Consider the following 23,971-nt stretch of genomic DNA (forward strand, 5'->3'; position numbering starts at 1 on the left):
CATCGGGCACTTCAGTTGTCTAAAAATAGACCACATCTCCCCATGGGAGCCAACACGAGCGAAAGCCGCCGCACCGATCTGCTGGTCGTTCTACTGCCCTGAACTTTAAGTTGATTATTATTTTGTTTGCCAACAATTTGTTCTTTTCTTGAACCCTGATAAATATGAACCAAGATGTGCAGCGTGAAATCATTGATCCATCCATCCGATTCTCCTTTGCCGCCCAGCCAGAGCAGCTAATTGGACTTTATGTAATTTTCGCTCCGGATCAGAGTTATTTCCAGGCCTTTCCCCTTAGCGGTGCTCCAACAGCCTAAGTACCAAGATCATGATGGTGATGCTTCCCGCAATAGGTAGGATCAACGCCAAAAGTATAGAGGTGTTTTCGTGAGGCTGAGCTTTCAATTGCTTCGTGGCAAATGGTTTTGCAGTTTGAAAAATTAAACTGACACGATTTTGCCGTTTCTCCGAAGGGGTTATTTCCTAGTTTTGAGGAAACGATCGGCGATGGCTCAATTGTAATAGTACCTACAACAGTACGAGAGGAAACCTAAAATGCTTGTGCACTCCAAACCAAACGACTCTTTTTGGTTTCGAAAGTTGTCCGTGATCTGAGCTGCCCTTTCGTGCCACCAATTTGAGCCATTCACCATAAAAGGTGATTATTAGAAATAGACGATCCCATAATGACACAAAATGAGCATCCGCAGTAAGTGGTGGTGCATTCCGTTGTTGCTGGGGCTGGGGTCAATCTGTTGGAACCAGGTGAATAAGTGTAGGGCTGCAAAGGTTGCAGTCTCTTCTCTAAACGGTTGATGCTATCTCGTCGTGCGATGATTTATACTTTTAGACATGTGTTCCCGATTTTTTCTGCTTGCTCATGCTGAGACGTCTGGGAATTAAAAGAGAAGCATTGTGCCCGATGATGAACAGATTTTTGACAGCAGATTGTCCCATTTGCGGCTATCTCGCATCAACCTGCGATTTCTGATTAATAATGAAATAACTGGAATTGACTAATAAATTACACTACATACTAACTCGCATTCAGGTCGAACTGTGAAGCAAATTGTTCCCCTGAGTAAAGTCAGTTCATCACTGTTTCGACTCATTTTCCGCAGTGATTTGTGGCAAAACGATGAGCATTATAAGCGGAGATTATGTAAAACATAATACGAGCAACTCATCACACTGGAAAATTATACCGTTCCGATGCCAGTTAGTAGAGTGCAATTTTGTCTGCACCGCTGCATCCGATATGAGGAGTGTCGTTGAATCACACAAAATTATGAAGCAGCTTTGTATCGACTCATTGAGATGGGAAATCAGTTGACGCTTTCAGCCGCGGCTTAACACTAATTGTAGTCATTCAGTGAATCGAGAGTGATTTTCAAATCTCATCGATTACGACACATCGATGAGATTGCAATACGGTCACTATCACTGAGTCGTCTTGCAAAGGAAACGAAAATAGATGACGGAATGATTAATGGATAAATGAGGTTCAATGCGTCCATAGTTAAAGCACACACCCTTCACTTCGGTATGCCGGAATCGAACACTCGAACAGGAAGCTACCCTACCATAAAAGTGCCAATAGAAACCAATTCAAAGCCACTAAGCCACCGCCGAAAGTGTTGATCTGCGATATTGTATTTGTTTTGACTTACAAGCGCTTTTTCCCATTCCCATTGCCGAGATGGGGCGGATGATGATGAAGCATCAAAACAGTTTCATAACTTTATCGATCTTAGCTGGGAGCCGGTAAGGAGAAGAATCTGCTAGTGAAGGTTATAAATAAATCCATTTTGCTACTTTTGCTTTGCCACACCACACCGGTATATGACTGGTGCAATATGGTTCCATTTCCCATGGCGATTACCCTTTCCCTTTGCTTTCTCCCGTCGGAAGTTAAATTGCAAGGTAGAATATCAATGGCAATCTGATTTTTTCCATTGCAAAAAGTATGCACATTTCAAGTAGGATACAATTTTACACTATGTTTTCATAAATTCAAACCGAAAGTTTTCTAAAACAGGTCAATGAAAGTCAAATCTGTCAAATCATTGAAATATTCTACTGGAATCTTACAGTAGAGTTCTTAAAACCCAACAAGGATGCAATGATAAAATTGATTAAATGAACCTAAATTGACTCAACAGGATCGTATCTATGCGAACATGCTTAGAGGCATCACAAAACTTAACATAATTAAAATTTGAAGAAAAGGAACAATTTTCAATAAATCAATAAATATATGTGTATTTATATTGTGTGATATTCTTTGATTCTAATTGAAAAATAGAAAAAGGATAATTTTTACTTAAACCAATTCATTATTTAAATGGATTCAATTTATTACCCAAATGAAATTGCATTTCTTGAACAAGAGTGTTTAAAAAAGTGGGTATGGTGTTCTAAGAAAGGTTAAACGGAGTTTTAGAGCAAGAGCTTGCTAGGTTTAGCACAAAGATGGCGCAGTGAGTGTTTACAGAAGAAGGCGTGTTGTTAAGAGGAAATCAGGTCAAAGGGAGTTTTAAGAAGTGTTTTAAAAAGTTTGAATTGGTAATCAAGAGATGCTGGCATCCTGACATATTAAGAATAGGTCATGTGTGGTTTCAGGTTCAGGAGGATTTCAAATAGAGTCTGGCAAGGCGAAACCGAATGGGCACCAGAAGAAAAGGTTCAAAGGTGGGAATATTTTAAGAGGTGTAGTAAATAGAGTTTAGAATGCGTAAGGAGGTGCAAGGTACGTCAAGGGAAAAAGCAGATGAAGTTTCAATGAGGTATAAGGGGTATCTTATGGAAACTTAATTTAAAACTTATTACAAAACTAACTCATGGCGGTTTATAGGAGTTTCAGAAATTCCGCAGAAAGGGCTTAGAGGTTAAAGAGAAGTTGAGGTGTGAAAAGGCGCAGTGGGAGTATAAAAGGTTGAAGGGACAGTTAGTTAGAAATCAGTAAAGAAGCAGAAGGAGGTCTAGGAGGGATTAGGAGACGGGTTCAAGAGAGTTTCAGAAGAGTTTGTGGAAGATGGCAAAAAAAGTTTGATTGGAGGCCATGCGGGATTTCAGAGGCTTCAAAGGAGGTTTAAAAAGGTTCTAAGAGCGTTCCAAGTGTTTATCAGTTTTATGGAGAGAGAAAAAAAAAGGTGGTGGGAATATTACGCAACTAACTGTTACAATCCGTTCCCAACCATTTTAGCAAACCGCACGATAAAGGTGATTTGCTCCGCCAAAGCTCCACTCCTGAACGCTGCACCATCACACTGACAACCTCTTCATGGTGGTGGCTGTCACTGGTGCTTGCTAGAGAAAGGACACGCAAGAGAAATGACACTAAGCATCATTCACGATCGAATGAAAGGTAGTTGAGCAACTGCAAGAGTAATACCAGGGGTTTTTCTAGAGCAGTTGGAGCGCCAGGAGGTGCAAGGGAAAGTGAAGAGTATGCAGGATGATTTCAATGTAGTTGGGGAAGGACAGTTCCAAGCAAGGTCAGAGGGCATTGAGGGGATATGACCAAAAAAAAAACGTTTATATGGGATGATTTTACGTGATTCTAGGTGTGCCTAGGAAGGCTTCAGAGGGTTTTTTAGGGAACTTGAAGAAAATTATAAACAAGTTGCGGGCGGGGAATTTTTGAAGGATTTTTAGAGGCTTCAAGGGGTTTCAATAGGGATCTTAAAGTATAAGAGGGATTCAGAGGTGTGTTTTTGGAGTTAAGGGGTGGTTTAAGAGGTTTCTGTGGAATCTTATATCGGTTCCAGAAGTATTTCATGTGATAATTTTATTATTATTTACTTTAACTTATAATTTTGAAAGAGGGAAAAGCCCCTTTGAGTGACTTTCTCAAAATCGAAATCTTTCTCAAAAAGTTCAGGTGATAATAATACAGAAAGATATCAGAAGTAATGCGAGTATTTTAAAGGGAGTTCTTTGATATTCTTAGAATGTTATTGTACTTACTCATAACTTGCTTATGAATGCCTTAACTATGAACCTTACTTGAAATACTGCGAGATTTTGTTCTAGAAAACCTACACTCCTTAAAAAAAGAAAATAACTCGTGACGTACACCATCAAAAGAAGTAAACACCCATTACTGGATGACAAATTGGACTCAATTCCACATCCACTAATTTGTTACACAAGTGTCAACAAACCCATCTGACCAGATATGCAGAAACAGTTTAATAAGGACTGTTCAATTTATAAAACGGACAACTTGCTTGTATGATATCTTTTTTTTTTTCAATAAAATCATTATTAGTTTTTTGTATAACTTTTTATAACTGTTCTCAAATGTAGGAAAAATATAACATTAAGCAAAATGTTCTTTATTGTGTAACTGAAGCGGTTTTCGTAAAAAATCAATAAAAACCCATTTCTCAAAATTCGACATAACTTTCCACATACTTAACATGCACATTTTCATGAGGTTTTTAATGTTTTGGAATCTTATACTATTCTACTAAAGTTAAAGTTCAATAGTTGGTCAGTAATAATGCACCAAGCATTCTCCAGCTTGATTTAGTGAGTTGCCTTGTTTTCATAGAAATCATTAAAAATGTTCATTTAAGTCCTGTATTGTAACAGCATCACGGATTCGGCTTAAAATTTGTCCAGAGTAGAAGAATATTGGTCTCTGAATGATACAGAAGAAACATTTACTTTTAATTGCATTTTTTCAACAAAAATTTAATCCATAAAGATGGTCATATTAAAAAAATTCATACTTTTTGCTCCGTTGATGCAGATTTTCGACTCTAGCGAATCTTGTTATTATTTATTTTTAACAAAGTTGGTATGTTAATGTACACCTTTAATAATAATCGAATGCAAAGTTTTTATTTCCCACATCATTGTTTTGCAAAATTTGCATTAGGTTGCATTGTTATTTGGAAGAACCTTCAAAGAACCAAACTGTTTTGATTAATATGTATGTAATGGCGCACAGTAACCAAACCAGCAATGATATTAAGAAGCAGTTTTCTGCATTTAAAACCACATTCTTCCCACTTTCGACTGGATGCATAAAAAAAATGATTATTTAATATTTTCATGCCCTTTTTGCTTTCCAATTTATTTATTTTTTTCAAAAATTCGTATCTTACTTGAGACTTGAATTAAAAGGTACGAAACTGATTACACTCATTTGAAGAGGGTATTCTGCTCAGAGGGTTCGAAAAGTCGGTACAAGATTAATTTTCCAATTGAGTTTAAATTTTGTCAGAATGTTTATTACTCATGCTGCTTCAGCATGGCACATACTTTTCTGGTATTAAAAACGATATACCATATATGAGCAGTAATTTTATATATTTTCAAAAATTCACCTCATTTAACACCTGGCCGATTTTCTATTAAATAAAACTATTTTTATTCGATTCAAAAATGATAACTATAATGAAAGATGATGTACTGAACAACGAAGCAAGGCTGGTTAAATTTGAACAACGCGTCTTCTTTTTATAGCCTTGTAAAGTTGTCCGTTTTATAAACTGAACAGTCCTTATTAATCGATTGCCTTTAAACTCGGTGAAATGGAAGTATAATGTGTGCTTCTCAATCAGCTGACCAGTTTTCGAAAACATTTAAATATTTTACATTTATGTGGTTTATTTGTCGATTCATGAATGATGGACCAGTCAACAACAATTGTTGAAGATGTGAAATTGTGTTAAACGGGCCGCTCCCTTTATTTTATGTGTATCCAAGTGAACTTGATATGTTTTTCTAAGAGTATATAATGAAGGGTGTTCTTGGAAACCCAATTGAATACACTACCAAACAGAACATAGTTATGCTTGTAGGTGCATCAATCTGTACTCAGGAAGTTCATAAAAACTCTTAAGGACAAACGTCTTGAAATCCCGGTTCAACAGTGCATCTAAACTTCAGACGCACAAATCTCAAGAAGCAAGTTTCAAACAATAATGCATTTTATTATTCTGTTCTTGCTCACTTGTAATAAGCTTAAAATAAGAAGCTCCGGTGCGCTGGTTTTGTTTACGAAGAGATTTGTGCCCTCAAAATCGTGAGTAGGTGCCAAAGTCGGCCATTGTGGCGACCATATTGGGATTCTAACAAGTCTGTCCTTAACAGTGTTTGAATTCATTACTTGACGAAACATAGTTCCATGATGCTTTGAAAGTTAGAAATTTGTTCATAATGCTAACTCATAACGCTGGTTTGGGGGCATCCATTTTGTACGTCACGCGAAATTTAGGGTAGCGTAAGTAAACCCTTAACGTTGAACAATTCGTCATTGAAATCATTGCCATCATCAAACATTTGAAAGAAGTTTTCTCGCTCAAAACAAAAGATTTTGCCATGAAAATGTATTCACTGCATTCCACATGAGGAATAGAATACAGTGATTATATTTTCATGGTCCTTGTTTTGATTTACAGCGAAAAAACTGCATTTAGTTTTCCGAAAAGTGATGACGGATGCTTGAGCCTTAACATTGCGTTTGAATTTTATCATTTTGAAATATCAAGATATATAATATAACCTCGTATCTTTCTCTGCAATAGGCTGCGACTAATTTTTTAAAAGTTGTTGGAACCTGGAATTCGTATGCTCTTCTTGATTCAAATCATATCAAAAAGAAACCTTTGAATTTGAGAAAAAATGTTGAGAATTAGAGGTGGCGAAAACGCTTCATAGTTAAATTTTCAAGTTATAAACGGATGCTTTCATTTTAAGTGGCATAACTTTCTCAATTTTCATCATATTTTCAATCTTTATTTATGAATCCTTTTCAAATTGCTTTTTGAATAAACTTGTCGAACATTACCTACATTTGTTCAAAACCACGCAAAGTATGAGTTTTCTAAGATTTCTTTATTTTTTTTTCTTTATTAACTTTATGATCCGATTATTTTTCAACCGCATGACTAATTTTTGTAGATAAATATTTGCTTTTGTAGATAAATATTTTTGCTGCCTGAATTGTGAGTAAACCATACATTTATAAATATACATAAACCATTAAAATACACATATTTTCAAAAAAAAACTGAGAATTTCGGCTAAATTTTGATTGATTCCATGCAAAGTTTCGGTCTCAAAATAATGAAGAATATTTCAAACGATAATATAGAAGATCAAATAGGGTATTGGTTCCCTTATTAAGCATGTGGCTCCTATTTTCATCCCACGAAAAACAAAGGATTGAAGCGCCGTTTATTTTGTTTCTTATTTTTGTTTTTTTTTTTGTTGGAAGCACCCAAGAAAACAAAAAGAACGTAGTCAATCAGTGCCGTAATCGCTTGTTTTCGAATAGGATGAAAATGCGAGCATGAGATTACTGTTTTTTATTAATGTGTATTTTAACATCAAGCTAATTCTATACTTATATAAGATTACTGATGGCACACATACCCTATGATGCTAAATATCTGATTTAGAGTTAAAACTGCTAAAAAATTACCCTGATCTTTAGTTTTACATGAAAAAACATCGAGTTTGTAGGCATGTTTTGACAGTTTTTGGTGATCAATCAGAAAAATGAAAATTTAATCGAATAATTTGTTCTCATCATTTTGAGGCAACAAAAATAACTGGTTAAGCAAGATAAAATATTTCAAATATGTCAAGCGGTTGAAAAGTTATCGGACGCAAAGATTTGTTTGTGTAAAAAGAAGAAAAAAATAGCATTGATCTTAAAAAAACTCATCATTTGAGTGGTTTAGGAAAATTGAAATGTTCTACAAGTTAATGTGAAAGAGATTCATAAATAAGATTGAAAATCGCTTGAAAGTTGAGAAATTTATGAATTTTAAAATGAAACCGTATGTTATAACTCGAAAATTCAAATTTGAGGCGTTTGCACCACCTCAGAAACTCAATATTTTTGGCTCAAACTCGGAGGTTTCTCTATTTTGTTATTTGAATTTAGAAGAGCATACAAATTCCAGGTTTCAACAACTTTTGAAAGATAAGCCGCACCCTATTCTGCAAGCCAATCATCTGGACTTAGCAAGAAGATTTATTTAGATGATTTTTACTCTATACTCCTAATGTAATTAAAAGTAAGAAGCATGGAGAAATCACAGTAAACTCTTCGAAAAGATTGTTTAGCAAAAATATTTCGACCTCTTCTCATACTAGTATATCCCAATCCACGAACGCATTTGCAAACGTCCATCAAAGTTCAGCGTTTTCCAATTCCGACAGTTCGGTTCCCTAATTGAACCATGATTTGCAAAATCACGAACCCGAAATCGTTCCAACCTTGCTTCATTCCGCTGCATTTTCTCGTACCCATGTGGATTGTATACATTTGGATTGCCAATCCAATTGGGAGCGCACCAACAGCAGGGGTCCATTCACTCAGATTCACGACAGTCAGTGCAATGCAACGAAGCTGTGTGGGGGACGCACGTGTTTGAACCTTGGAGCCTTCCATCCGAAGACGTTAACTACGATGACGGTGGTGGCGACGACGACGATAGCTTGCTGCAACCACCACGATTGGAGCTAACCTCATAAACTTTACACTTTGGTCGGCGGCTCTGCGCGAACTACGTCCGCATGTCCATGGGTATCTGTGGCTGGCATGGCAGTCGTTGTGGTGGCACGATTGGCGTGTGGCGGACGAAACGGGCCCCATAACATAAACGCCGGGAATTGAAAGAGAACCGATTTCCCGAAGCCACTTTACGAGCTAAATGCATGTCAAAATCCACTTTGAACCGGCAACAATTCAATAAGAAGAGAAAAGCGTGGTTCAACTTTTGAACTCCATTTCTCGTGTCGCTCGGTGCCAAGTTCACCCGGCCGTGGTGCATGTTCGTGCGAACCTTTGTCGCTGTGCTACAGACAGCAAGAGCCCAAGAGTCAAATGAGACATGCTATAACATGGAGGGAAGGAGTCTATGTTTCGTTGGACGTTCTTCGGTTCGTGTGTTTTTTTGCTCAGACAGACAAAACTTGCTTTCGCGGCTCATAAAACAAGACAGAACATTTTCCGATATGGTGGCCCGTGGCATATTTATCTGCTGTTTAAAGGTCAAATAGGAAACAATCCGTGGGAACTCTCATAGACAAGCAGAAGAGAAGATGTTTCGCTTGATTCTATTTCCTCGGTCTGCCATTCAAAACTGGGAGTTCTTTTCATTATGCTCCACTCCCTTCATTGGAGAGTCATTCCGCATGTTAGTGAGTGTATTGCTACACCTGTAATTACCGTTGCTCCGTCCGGCTGACGCCTACAAATGGGCCATGTTCCATGCTCGACCTTACTCAACCCCCGCTTGTAGGGGAAAGAAAGACCAGCGGAAAGGTAAACATACGTTCGTTCGTGTGTCTATTCGAGTCATTCGATACATACTTGCTGGAGCCAAGCAGAATCATTATAGCGAAAGGCCAAACTGCAAACAAATCCCCTCTAGACGGGTAGTCGCCGTTCTGCCTATATAAAAGATTCTTTTCGATTTTTGTGTGGTAGCCAAAATGAACTGGATATAGAATAAAGCCGTGCGTAGTATAAAGAAGGGGTCGTTCAATGAGAACGTAATCTTTGAGATCAGAGAAGTTGGATCAAATTTAATACTGATACGGAACATTGAATATAACTAAAATCCTGAAACAGTAAAGGTAGCTTCATGCACTTAAATCAAAATTTGTAATTTATGAACATCGATAGGAAAGCTTGATTTGTTTGCTACCGTTCTCTCTAACCTTTACCATCTGTTTTGTTGAGGCAAATTATCCTAGTTTATTCTACTACTTCTAGCGTTCCGCTTCCTACAGAATAAAGAGAGTGCTTTCCAAACTAGCTCTCTATGAGCCCTTACACAACTGACTTCTTTGCACGAATTTACCATGTTTGTATTTGTGGATAGTGTTACAGCTTTCTAGTAGTGGAAGATATATTAAATTGCTCCAATGCTTACTTACTTACACAGTCCTGAGCACCCATGGTGGTGCAGGGGGCCGAATTGAAAGATTTTCGTCCTGGGCGATTGCACACCGTCGCCTTGAATTATGGTCGGGTCAAATTTCTGTCAACTTTCTTAATACCCTTGTTGAGGCTGCGCTGCTATGACATGAGCCTTTGGGCCTGAACAAAACTTAATATGTTACTTGTGCTATGTCTTTCTTGGTGCCGCTATCGGCCGCCATTTGGCTACCAGTATGAAATCTTTCATCCAAGGATTTGGTCTTGTTGAAGTTGATGGTAAGATCTGCCGCCGAGCTTACTCTGCATATCAGAGCGCCATCAGCCAGTTCGAAATCATTAACGTGCCCAATGGTAATGGGCTGCCACAGCAATCCACGATTTGGTTCACGATCAACCGCTCCTACCAAGATCTCGTCGTTTACGATGAGGAACAGAAGCATCCTTGCCTCTCTCCGGCAATGACCCGGATAGGGTCAGACAATACACCATTGTACAGCACTCTGTACGAAAATGCCCCTTAGTGTGCTCGAATGAGGCCGATGATTTTCTCCCCACATATAGTTTGTGTTTGGGACGGTCTAAGGCTTCTTCGTAATCAATCAACACAAGGTAGAGAGACTCTTGAAAGTAATTAATTCGCGTCAAGACGGAGCGCAACAATATCGTCCACACAGGATCATCCGGCACGGAATCCTGCTTGCTGGCGTCGAAGAGTTTCATAAATCTTCTTCTGTATCCGGTTAAGGATCACTTGAAGAGAACTTTGAGAACAATACACAGGAACATGCCAGTATTTGCGGCTTTCTCGTCTTCGTCAGCTAGGGAGTCCACCCACGCTCTTTTGTCCCGTATACAGTAGCGTTTCGCTTCCTTCTCGAGAGCGCTGACCGGTTACGGGGCTTTGGCTCCTCCTATTTTCGCTCGCTCTATCGCGGATTTGGCGTTCCTTCGCTCCTCTATTTTCCTGCAGGTGTCATCTGTGATCCGCTGCTTTCTCTGAGTACGTTTTTTTTTATTCTTCAATCACTTCCCCTAATTTACAGCTCTATTGTCCACTAGGGCACTGCGTGAGCGATTCTAATTGGAAGCTGTACATACACTTTGTACACCGCCTAAATTTATTCTATTTCTTATTGTACATACTACATTGACCTGATGGCCGTTGCGCTGCTTTCACTTTCTACCCTATCATGGTAGAATGATGAGCTCGAGGATGTTGATGTGTGGCTGTTGGTTGTTCCTGTTTCCAGTCCGATTGGGGGTCCATTATTGGTTGCCGTTCGCCGATGTCCAAGTATCCGGGTTTATTTATTTATTTTTGCAACTTGGCACTATAATATTGAATTTTATACTTGCCGTTTTAGTGTCACTACGGCCTACTTTTCCTCACTATAAAAATGAGTTGCATTATGATTCATAATGCAACTCATTTGGGTTGCATTATGAATCATAATGCAATTGTTTGGGCATCAACCTGTGTTTCCACGTCAAGTTATAGCACAGCTTGCTTGATTCAAGTTTTCTGTCTAGCTTGATGGAACACGTGGGTGATCCCGTTCAACCACCAGGAAGCATGGTGATACTGATGGGAATGATCATATTGAAGTGATTTTTTTTTCTCATTGCAAAAAATGTTGTATGCAACTCGTTGCAAAACTCGATTTTTACAGCACTCGTCATATTTATCCAACTCGGCAAGCCTCGTTGGATAAAAGTACGACTCGTGCTGTAAAAATCATCATTTTGCAACTCGTTACATAAATAACTATTATTTATTTATTTATTGATTTATTCCAACTGACCTATATGGTCTTATTGAAAACTTATACACTAAAAAAACTCTTAAAACTATCTGATAATAAAGCTCAACTGGCATTCGAACAAACATCATTCGACAACAACAAAAAATAAAGGCAATACAAAAAAACACATAACATCAATCTCAATCACATGACAAACAGTTCACGGTTCACAGCAAAATATCAGTTCAAAGTTCAATATAGTTGCGAGTTTTATATACGGTTAGGTTTCCATGTAACTATACGATTTTCGAATTCTCTATATTTAACATTTTTCGGCCAAGTAGAAGGTTGTATAGCAAGACTTTTGAATTCATTTGGTATAACAACTCTGAATGAAACGAAATCAATCACATTATTGGCCGATTTGATTGATATAAGCTTCTTCACCCTAACATTTCTAGAATCAGTCAAAATCAAACTCTCACAAACAAGTCGTTCGATATCTCTTTCAGTGGTGTGGCATTCGATATTTGTTATAAACAGAGAAAACGTATCGTTGCAGTCTGTTAAATCTGTTGGAACAGTAGAAGAATTTCCGCTCACAAATGCATCGGTATGTCTCTCTTTAGTACCATCGAGGAGATGAGTGCGATCTATCGGTGATAAATCAGGAGTTGAGTGTTGCTTCCCAGTAGTATCGATGCCATTAGATTTACCGGCAACCTTTGTTTTCAAATCGTCGATTTCAGCCTCACACGTAGTCGAATGAGAGCAGCACACATCATTCGTTTTGCTCTCGTTTGCGTCACGGGTTGTGCAGAAATCCAGCAAGCATTAAAGCATTAAATTTTGTCGCACATCCAGAGAACGTTTTTGGAAAATAAGGCATCCATCGTTGCTTCCGTTATTCCCACACAAGCAGCGTGATAACGTTTAGCACACCTTCCTTCACATACGGTGTAGCGGTCGCATTTTCGGTCGATAGTGTTGAGACATTCATTGCACTGCATTTCGGCGATATGATCTCTCGAACCGTGAGAGATGCTTGTAATGGCCGGTTTTAGTCTTGTAAACAGCGGTTTGGTCACAAAACTTGTCACGGATATTTGTATCGCACAACGCTTGATACTTGCTGAAAGTTATACAGCAACACGATGTAGCGTAATTATTTACGTTCTATTGTTTATGACGGTTTTTGCTGATCGACAAACAAACAGATTTTCGATAAAAATAGAGGAACTAAACTAAACAGCGACTTCACATAGGCTAGCACTCAGCGTTATCTCATTTGAGCCATGGGCTCAGAAGAGGGTCAGTGCCAGCTGCTCTCAGGGGGAAAGAGACACTGACGAAAGTGCCGGGGCTGGGATCGAACCCATGACCATCTGCTTATGAAGCAAACGTGTAGCCACTACGCCACGGGCCCCGGCATCTCTGAGTTCGTGGTTCACTCAAATTATTCTCGCCGATGGCTATGAAGGCATTCCTGATGGCGCTCTTTTCTACGCTTCCACCTTCTGCATGGTTCCCTAGCTCCTTCTCACCTCAGCGTCTTCAAGTCAGCGCGTGTTTAAATGGCGCCCGATTTTCTCTTTTCGCTGGATCCTGGCAATTCGCAGCCGGATCTCACCAATTGCTCCAATGGACACAATATTTAAAATATAAGGCGACACACTGTTCACATTAGATATAAGGTGTATTGGACTGTCACATATTGTCATATGTTTATTTCATGAAAATTTTGGTTTTTCTTGGTTTTTGTCCACAATTTTCAAATACCGAATCAAAACTGCATGTGCTACAGAAGGTACCACTTCACAGTAAAACCGCTCAGCACTAAAATGTGTAAGCCCTACTCATAAGTGCATAATTTCCAGACCACACAAAAATGTGTTACAGTTACACATTCTCAAAAACAGCTCGTACACTCGTCCAGATGCGAAATGTCGATATTTTTTTTTTGTTTTCCAAGGTCACTAGTAAACCTAGCTAGATTGCCGTACAAAAATATTTGCGAATTAAACGATTTTGCGGACACAGGAGCTGATTTTGTGAATGTGCAAGGGTTACACATTTTTGGTGTAGTCTGGAAATTATGCACTTTAGTGCTGAGCGGCGTTAGCGTGTTGTAGTTCAAAATGCACTAAGAAGAGTAAAAAGAACCAAGCGTCTCCATGAGTTTGGTCCTCCACCGAGGAACATGTCATTTATGTAACTTAATCATTGTTTGCTGATAAATCAAAATATTTGATACAGTCATATAACATAATATACGAGTTATGACCGGTCCCACGTATGCCACTGCATTTTTATGTCTATGGATGACACTACACTTGGGCCACCCTTTACACTAAGCTTAAGAGATGGATGAGTGATCGGGTACTCAAAACTAGAAAATGTGATCTAAAAACACGAAAGACTTGCAAGACGCATCCGTAAAATAGGGTCTTGGAGCGGACCTGGTGTGATGGTTAGAACACTTGAATATCACGCCGAGGACCTGGGATCGAATCCCACTCCCGAGAAACTCGCAAAATGTGAGTTTTTCCTTCGGAAGGGAAGTAAAGCGTGGGTCCCGAGATGAACTTGCCTAGGGCTAAAAATCTCTTCCTTCGAACTCCACTAAGAATTTGCATCCTTTGACAGATACGTATTTCGACCTCAACTGTAAGGAGCAGTACTTAACGCGATTTTCTTTTTACTTACAGATATTCCCCTAACAAGCTCAGGTTAATCATCATCACTAACAATCTCGTTAATACAGATAAAAAAAATAGAGTCTTATACCATTTGGGCAGGTGTACCTATTTTGGGCACTTGCCGCTATAACTAAGTCCATTTCAAACGGATTGATTTGAACTTTTGTATAGAGCTAGGCACGTGCAGTATCTATCTCTATACAAAAACTCAAATCAATCGGCTTGGAATCGACTTAGTTTTAGCGGCAAGTGCCCAAAATAGGTACACCTGCTCAAATGGTATAAGACCCTATGTAATGCTCATATTTCATTATTTTAAAAAGCTTATTATAAAGCAAGTTTGGTTTCAAATTGCGATGAAATGAAAAACCACGCTTATGAAAGCTGCGCTCCTTGATGGTGGCTAGAAGTGGAGAAGCTTGGTTGTTCAGTTTAGTAGTAGTACATTTGTAGTACATTTGTAATACAGGTGTCTGACCTAGTACAAAATGGTGATCTTCAAGCATGATTAGAAGGAAGAAATTGGTGAAAGAAATACAGAAGCGTGTTGTAGCATTTTCCCCTACTTATACAAATTCATTTGGCATTACTCAGATGATGTTTGGATAGAACTCATCAACCATTCAATGTTCATATGAAGTGACCTTGAATACATGCAACGACCACTCACCTTCAGCCAGTAGAAAGATAGTTTTAATCCAACAGCCTTACCATTACCTACATTTGTTTATCGATTATACATCCTAGTTCTCAACTGACATTATTTCACGAAAGGTGAAAGTTCCTCAAGTTTTACTCATCGTTTTACTTCAAGAGGAGTCCATAAACTCTCCTCAAAATTTATCCCCACGTTACTGTGATACTTTGTTTCTTCCAGACGAATGGTAAATTGGCTTTAGGCACGAAATCTCCTCTGCATTCTGTTTAATGTTTTGTTTCGTCCCATTTCGCCACACTAAAACCGTCATCATGCTCGAAAGCCAATGTGTGAGTAGCAACCACTCGGTAGTCGAAAAGCGTGCTATTTTAAAAGTCCAGTATTTTTATTTATCAAAACACGGCCGCGTGTGACTAATGGCTCGTGTGAAGTTGTCGTAAACGAGCTCACACAGCACCCATCCATCGGAGCTCTCAGTGTACCACTGTGAACCATACTGACGAAGTCGTTTTTCTCTCGCTCCTTTCTCCCCCCGAACAGGGTCAATCGGAAAGTAAGAAATCGTCCAAGAAGGCGGCCGGCCTTGAGACCAAGGGCACGGCCATGTCCTTTGGATTTAAAAAGCACAAAATACATCAGTCGAGCACGGGCGGCGGCAAACTGCCCCTGGCGATCGGCGATGGCACGGGACCAGGTTCAGGAACCGGTACACTCAAGAAACCAACACAGACGAGCGCAGCTTCCAACAACGGAAACCATCTGTACGGTGGGCTGGAGAAGGAGAAAGCGACGGAAAGGGACAACGCTACAGTGATCTCCAATCCTGGAGTTGATGGCATTTTTAGCGATAAGAACGGTAATATGGGTAAGTATATTGTGTTTGTGATGTAAAGGGTGTTCGAGATGTAGCAGAATAACGTGAAAACAACTTTGATATGTCCTTCTGGGATTTTTTTTGAAATATTTTAAATTTATGAGTGTTTAGAAAATGAATATAATTCTTTAAGAGACTTCCAAAAACTTCCTTAAACCCATCAAGACGCGTGCCTTTGAAAAAAGTACAACACCACCATAAAACCTTGCTTGTCGTGTACAGCGCGAGCGAGGTGCAGTTTTAGAGCCAAACAGGCGCGCGTCCTGAAAGGTTAATTTTCTTATTTCTGGCTCTGCGTTCCCACTGGAACATGACCTGCCTTAATGCACTTCCACAGTTATTTTCTGGTGGATGTTTTATTTCAAGAGGCGATACTTTTCTATGTGAAATGATGTCAAAACAATGGACGCAATGTTGTCGTAGACACCCTTTACCCCGCTATTGTTGACGCAATTGGTCTCACGGCTGAAAATATAGTAAATAATTTCCACTCTTCGACATGAGAGTCGAATTTTGTTTTCCAAGAGCCATGCGGTCGAATGCCTTTTTAGTTGCCATGTTTGGATGCTCTCTCAGCCCGTCGATATTTATAGTCCAAAGTACGCAAATTTAAACTTGCGTAAATGCCTAGGTATTTTCGGCTCATTTTGTTTTGTCCGTTTTCAGGTTCGGTAGACGCAGCAGCAGATGATGGCACAACTAAGGCGACGGGTCGTTCAACACCCCGACTTCAGCCGCCCAAGAAGGATTCACACGGTGCGCCGTATCGTAACAATCGGTTCGGTTTCCGCTCAACCAACGTGGTCCGGCCGGCATCAGCTGGTCTCCAGCCGAAAACAATTACCGACTATGACAAACAACATTCCAACAACAACAATAACATTCACACCACAAATAATAACAACGTCTACATCACGGACAAACGCCGTTCGAAGAGTGCATCGGCGGCGGCAGCATCACGCACAACGTTCACACCGCTGCAGCAGGCCCCCTCGCACGCCCAGCAGGAGCGATCGTCGGCTCTGCAACATGCGGGCGGTTTCGGTGCTGCACTTCACAAGCCGCTACCGAAATATCAATCGGCGCATGGCACGACCAAAATAGCTCCATCAGAATCGGGCACGCAACAAGTGATGACGAAATTCGATCAAGCAGAGCATAAAATACCGGCGACGACGAACGGAAGTGCCGATGAGCAGCGATCACAGTCAAGCGTAAATAATGCCAACGGCCGGCAGTGTGTCTCTGTGAACGACTCCAACCAGCAGCAGCAGCAACAACATGCCACAACTAATTCGCTGTGAGTAAATGCCACTTAGTCGTAATGATTCATTCAACCTTTACGTCTTATCCTTATTGTTGAGCTGATTTATTGTTTGTATCTGTGAAAACTTTTCTTTCCCACGACTTTTTCCCGGTAATAAGGTCTGGGATCATTTGGGCAGGAGCACCTATTTTGGGCACTTGCTGCTGTAACTCCGTTAATTTCGAACCGAATGACTTGAATTTTTGAATATGGCTAGATACTGTGCGTATCTGATTGTGTCTCAAAAATCAACTCAATCGGTTCAAAATTGACTGAGTTATAGCAGCAAGTGCCCAAAATAGGTGTCCCTGCCCAAATGGTCCCAGACCCTACCTATTGCAAAACAACGTTTTTGTAAGAAAAGCAGGTTGATTGTGTAAGAAGTGCGAAACTGTAGATGAGTTTACCAAACTTTTGGGAATCGATTACATTTCAATATATTTGGAGAGGACGAAAACACGAAAATGACAAATGAAGAGCTGTTGGACATTTTCAAATTGTCTTATGTTTGTATGCAATGTTTCCCAACAAGTGAGAAGTGAGATGAAAAATGGCAACAAATAATTCACGTGCTTCAGGTGAGCTCCGATGATCGCGAATCGCACCATGATCAAAGTATAGGCGGTAAATTCAAATTCAAATGATCACACTCAATGCAGTCAATACAGATCCTCTTCAACTCAGAGGCAAGCCTATGTTGATGATAATGGGGTTAGATTACGATTAAGATTTGGTTTTTGTTATATTCTTTCCTTCGTACATAATGCAAACGTATACAAACGTAATAATTGTACATTCGATGTAGTAGCATGCTTAATTTTAGTCCTGTGCTTCTATGGTGGTGCAAAGGTGAAAGTTCTCTATGGGGATGACATCGACGATAGAGCTGTTAATCAAGTGATTCAGTTGTTAAGCTTATACCGCAGACCCCCCCCCCTTTTTAAGTTAGCTGATGCATACCAGATTTTAATTATATACAGTGGCATGTTTGAGTTGAACATTCGTTATTAGTTCGTGAAAAAATATGTTTTCTATACATTTCTTAAACTCGCAAAAACAGTCCTGGTCTCCTTCAGATGTGGACATTTGTCAATGTTCTTTCAGCCCTTTGGATATCATGATATTGGAAGCTTTGCCAATGCCCCAATGATTGCTCAACTATGGTAAAGCTGGAAGCGATATAGTTGGCATGTAGAAGTTTTCACTTCGCAAATTTTGCGGTACTATTATTTAAGCCTGATATAACTAATGGCACAAATGTCTCAAATGGAGGACAACGTGCCTCTGGTGCCGGCCTTCTGATACCTGAAATGACAAACAACCTTCAACTACCTCCAAGTCTTGTTAGTTATCAATGAAATTTTTGATAATTTTCTCTACCCGTTTTGGCCAACCATGATACATAGATGTCAAAATACGTTGGAGAAACAAATCAGCTCTGGTGTTTTTGATAATACTTGTGAAGTCGAGTGGACATTCATTGCTGAGATTATTCTGCTTGATACAATCAAAATCCAGAATTAAAAAATCGGCTGCTCCAATTTTAAACGTGAACAATAATCGGCATTACTTATTCTTACAGACGACCTGTACAGGACATTCTAAGAAATCCCACGAAAACTTTTTTCTGTGAACGTTTCACAAAATGTTTGATGAATCCTCAAACAAAAAACCCTCAAAGGAATTCAGGCGGTGTCCCTCAGTGAGGTAAACCATGAGACTTTTCTAGATATTTTAAGGGGAATTTTTTGCTAAACTCATAAAAAAATTCAGCAAGAATGTCCCTTTCGCGATAATAACAGAAAAATTTCGTTAATAACAATGAGTGGAGGTATTTCCCGGAATAATTCTCAATTGGGCGCAATAGTGAAATCATTTCCATGGGGCGTACCAGTATAGGGGGCGCTGAAATTTAGAAACTTTGAGTAAAGTGTATGACAACACTGGAACATGGAAGACAAACCCCGGAATGAACTTGGACGTAGTTCACGGTGGTCCAGGACTCAGATTTACAAGGAAGGATACATTCAGGGCCTTCAAAAAATTTTCAGACGAATATGACGTCGAAGTTTCTATAACACTAGCCTGAATTACACTAGCCCGAATTGCTGCGAAAAATGTTGGAAGCTACTTTTCAAACCACTAACAACCGACATCGCTCCATAAACGAAGCAACAGCATGTTTGAAGAAGAAGGAAAAATCTTTGATGTAAAATTTACCCGTTTGATCACCAGTTTTGAAATCAGCAAAACTCGTAAGAATAGTATATTTTCAAAGATTCTAATAAGAAGGTTAAATGTTTTACCAGGCCTAAAACCCGCAAAATTTTAAATAATAGCCTATTTTAAAAAGAAGGAATAATCTCTGATGGGATAGTTAGTATTATGTGTATATACCATAATCAAACCATTCAATTAGGTAGCAACACTGTATTATTGACGGCCACACTACTAACTTTCCCATAAGAGATTCTTCCTTCTTTTATAAATAGGCTCTTCTTTCGAGTTGTATGCATATCATTCAACTAGGCTGCCCAGTGCCCGTCCTTAGCTTTAAAGTCTTTGTTAGTCCAGCGAATGGTTCTTTTTCAAAACCAAAATGCTCTTTGACCTTACTGTCTGACAGAATTGCTTGCCCAAACTAGCCCAAAAAATGACAAAAATGAACCAATGACTGTGACACAGAAGTGTTAAAGCTCTTTTATGGATTTTTCGGATCAATTCTGCCGCAAAATGCCAGAACATTGTGACAAATTAGGGTAGGTACAGCAGAATGGACTAGTACGTCGTTTTCCGAACTTGACTCTCGTGACCTCAGTCTTTCGCGACCCCCAATCTTGGGGATCGTGATTGGTTGGTGCCACTGAACGATGGGCGAAAGGGTGGAGAGGGTAATTGAACCGTTTCGATTTTCCTCCAAGAAACGTTAACATCTCAAGCGCTCAGTAGTACCCACAGCAGCCATTCAGACTTATTCTGAGCGGCGTGTGAGGTGAGACGAGTCGAATGAAGTGACAAAAGTCGACTCGATCCCATTTGATTTGCATTAGTCGTCTCACCTCACACGCCCCGTAGAATAAGCTTGATTACCGTTCGCAGAAAGATTTATGGGCTAGTAATCTATCGTTACCAATACCATTTTAGGGACCCTAAACCACGTATACTTTATAGGAGGAGGGGGGTCTAGCTAAAGTCTACACCCATACGTTTTCGTCTACTGAATATAACCATTATACAACCGAAAAGAGTTACATAATGAAATGGAGAAAAGTAGGTCTTAATGACGCACTAAAACGTGGAATAAACAAGCCTATTACGATTGAGTAATGCAAAAAACATTATGTGATTCGAAATAAAAGCTAGGATGTTATGATTCCGTCCTTGCAAAAGTTTTAGGTCATTATTAGCCAATCTTTATGGTTAGGCTACCTACTTCCATTTTCAGAAAACATATGTTTTACTTCGGCTGCAAAACGGTGAGTCGATAAGGAGAGCGTCCAACATAGCTCTGGTACTCACAAGTTCTTACCTCATGCTTCCACGGGTCAAGTGATGAGAAGGTGTGCTTAGCTGGTAGTGCAGCCTGGGCACTGTTGTCCTTCTGACTTCAGCAAGATTGAAGAGGTACGACCCGAGCGCCTGCTCACCAAGGAGGTGCGGCTCAAAAAGCGTCTGTTCTGGCCCCAAGTAACAATTTTGATTTTATCGAAGTTTTGTAGCGACCCAAAATCCCTAACCATAAAACAATTGATGCCGACTCGAAAGTCCTCTCGAGCTCAAACATACCTCCTCTATGGCCCAGGTTGTGGCAACGTTCCCGATGAGTGCTCCAATAAGTCGAGTCCTCCTGAGGTGCTCATAGCAGAGCTCATGATAGAACTAACGGTTTTATCAGAGCATTTCTGGGTGTATGTTGCGTCCAAGAAATCTTCTGCTGGTTTTAAGCAATACAATACAGTTTTGTATATTTGTTTACAAAAAATCTCTCTGACGACATTCGGAAATGCTTCTAAACTGCAGTGCAAGCTAAATCCAACGATTTTTACATGACCTGGCCTGCAACTGTTTGACTAGAACAGCGTAAATCGTTGGCATTCATTGAGGAAGAGGATTTTCAATTAGGTCATTACCAGACAAGCTATTAATTTTATCACATTTTATTCGAGGACCATTAGTTTGAGGTGGGTTTTAAGAAAACTTCTGTCAAGCTTCAAGATTCAGGACAGTTTTTTATGAAACTTGCATAAAACTTAAATATTTGTTTTATTTTAGTTTTTTTTTAAAGCCAAATACACCAATTTAAAAGTACTTCCAAGCCTTAAGCCGATGATGTTTATAGTAGAAGTGATAATTTTATGGAATGCCAAAGGTGTAAAGTAAAAAAAACTACCACATAAAACCAATAGAGAATCACTAGCTTTTTCACATGCTCGGATAAAACCAGAATAAAACATGGATAAATGTTCAAATCATGCTGATTGTTACTTGGGGCATCCAGCGAGTAAGAAATGCTGCATCACGCCCAGCTAGATCCAAGGTGATAGCCCCATCAGATTTTTGAGCTAGAGGAGCTATTTTATTTTTGTATGGGATATAGATTTTTCACCCAAATTTTGTATGGGATACAGATTTTTGGAAATAGCGATACAGATTTTTCAAAAAATCATCTGACATCCCTGCTATCGACTGAGGAATCTGGAACAGTGTCCTAATTTGTCAAATTACAATCATCCGCACTGACGCCCAGTGGGTTCTGCGTCGTAGATTTGTTTTTGTTTTGATTATCGTCTCGACAACCCGTGTGCTGCTCTCTGAAGTTCAAACGATGAAAAATTCATTACCTCGCTGTCTGCTGAATTTTAACCACCCACTGATATTCAAAGTCAGCATATTCATCTTTAATTGATATTTTTGGTTTAAGCACGATTTAAAAGCAAAAAGTGCTGCTGATGCATTCTATTCAACTAAAGCAAGCATAATAAATAGAATTAGGCCAACATATCAACATTTGCAGTGCCTTAAATAGCCTAAAATCACAAAAATTCAATTCCAATTTAAAAAAAATCAAATTCATATTCACCGAGCCCGCGGTGAAGATCAAAACTGAACTTCAGCTACATTTGATTACACTACGAGGCGTCGCTCTCATTGTCTTGCTTTCTCTTTGTCATGTTCATTCTCGTCGTCATGCTAGTGGGTGACTGCGTTAGAGTATTTGTGTTCGTTTTCGCACTGATTGAACATCATTGGGCTGAATTTTTTAGGCACTGATCTGGAAACCTGGGACGATTTTTGGCTTGGAAGTCGCTATTGTAATCAAACGATCAGATATTCTCCTTCATCCGACGTTTCGATGTTTATTACATCTTCTTCAGGGGATAAGAAGTGATAATCGCTTTCGTTCTGAAAAGTTTTGTGAAAGCATAATCCGTCTAAAAACAAAATTTTAAAAACGTTGGGATCCACTTCTAGGTTCTACACTAATAATATTCGCCGAATTCGGTTCGCACTTCTAACAACACTTCTAACAATTATTTTTGGACTCGGGTTTTGGTCGAGTTCATTGAGAGATGTTTTTTCGGGTTCGGGTCGGGTTCAGGTTGGATTGACGAACATTTTTCGGGATGGGTCCGGGTTTGACGAAAAAAAAATTCTCGGTCTCGGGTCGGGTCCGGGTATTGAAATTAGAAACTGTTCGGGTATGGGTCGGGTTCGGGTCTTTAAAATCTGGAACCCAACCATCTCTAACGTCAGCAAAGGACACTCAGGCCTTAGTCTGACCGGTAAGGTAAGGCAATGTTTTACTTCGGGCTAGTAGAATTTGTGGTAGTTTGACATTCGGGCTAGTGTTATAGAATCGGCGTCGAAGACCACTAAGCCTAAATGACACAAGCCCAAACCCCAAATGACACTAGACCGAATACCATAATCCCAAATCTGATAAGCTCATCCATCACTATATTGGTAACAGTACATAACGAAAGAACAGCATGTGTTTTTCGAATAGTTTTGGCGTTTCAGTCTTTTCGGGGTCAAAAACAACTAAATGTTTTCTTCTTCCAACGTCGTCAAACAGTCGTCGTCAATATAGTGAACAGCATATGGTTAAAATTAGGAAAAATCACTAATGAAAATTGTGAACAGCTTCCCCAAATCAGCGTTTCATACCATTCGGACATAACGGTGCATTCGGGCTTGTGTCATTCGGTTAAGGGTATAGATAAAGACCCCTTTTTGAGTAATTTTAACTGGAATCACTTCCTCTTTACGTACCCCAGCATCTCACAAAAACCTCAAATTTTCTTGGTGTTCGGTGTAGTACTAGAATTATAGTAATGAGCTGAATCTTTGTATGGTGAGAAGGTGAATTCTCCGTTTCTGCAATGAAAAGGAGCAAAACGCTTGGGTATTATGATCCCTTGCCTAGTTTGATGCAGTTTGAGCAAAACTTTGAATAGCTGTGTTGTTGTTTTCTTTGTTTCTTGCAACTCAAACAATACAATAACCCAAAGATTTGCTCAAAGAACATTAAATTAGGTAAAGAATCATGATATCCACGCCTTTTGCACTAATTCATTGCAGAAACGAATAATTTACCTTCTCACAATATATGGTAGTATACTAAAGTTCAGCTCAATACTACAAATCTAGTACTTCACCGATCGTGTCTTATTAGTAATATGTGTCTCAAGGCGTCATCAGACAGTCCAATGACAACCCATTTGAGGATGAGGCCATTTTTGTCATCGTTGAAATTGCAGTGCTCAACCAGAAGG

The 23,971-nt window shown here is 39.4% G+C and overlaps 1 protein-coding gene across 12 annotated transcripts in view; it reads left to right on the forward strand.

Annotated features, from left to right (window-relative positions):
- Positions 1-23,971, forward strand: part of LOC109413045 (serine-rich adhesin for platelets) — a 384,895-nt gene that overhangs the window by 274,375 nt on the left and 86,549 nt on the right. For 10 of the 12 annotated variants that reach the window (XM_062854512.1, XM_062854518.1, XM_062854520.1 and 7 more), the window contains 2 exons: positions 15,556-15,880; positions 16,556-17,189. In XM_062854512.1, coding sequence (XP_062710496.1) covers positions 15,556-15,880; positions 16,556-17,189 — 959 coding nt within the window. The other 2 variants (XM_062854517.1, XM_062854516.1) reach the window with 2 other exon arrangements.

This window comes from Aedes albopictus, chromosome 2 (genome assembly GCF_035046485.1).
Source record: "Aedes albopictus strain Foshan chromosome 2, AalbF5, whole genome shotgun sequence".
NCBI classification, from domain to species: Eukaryota; Metazoa; Arthropoda; class Insecta; order Diptera; family Culicidae; genus Aedes; species Aedes albopictus.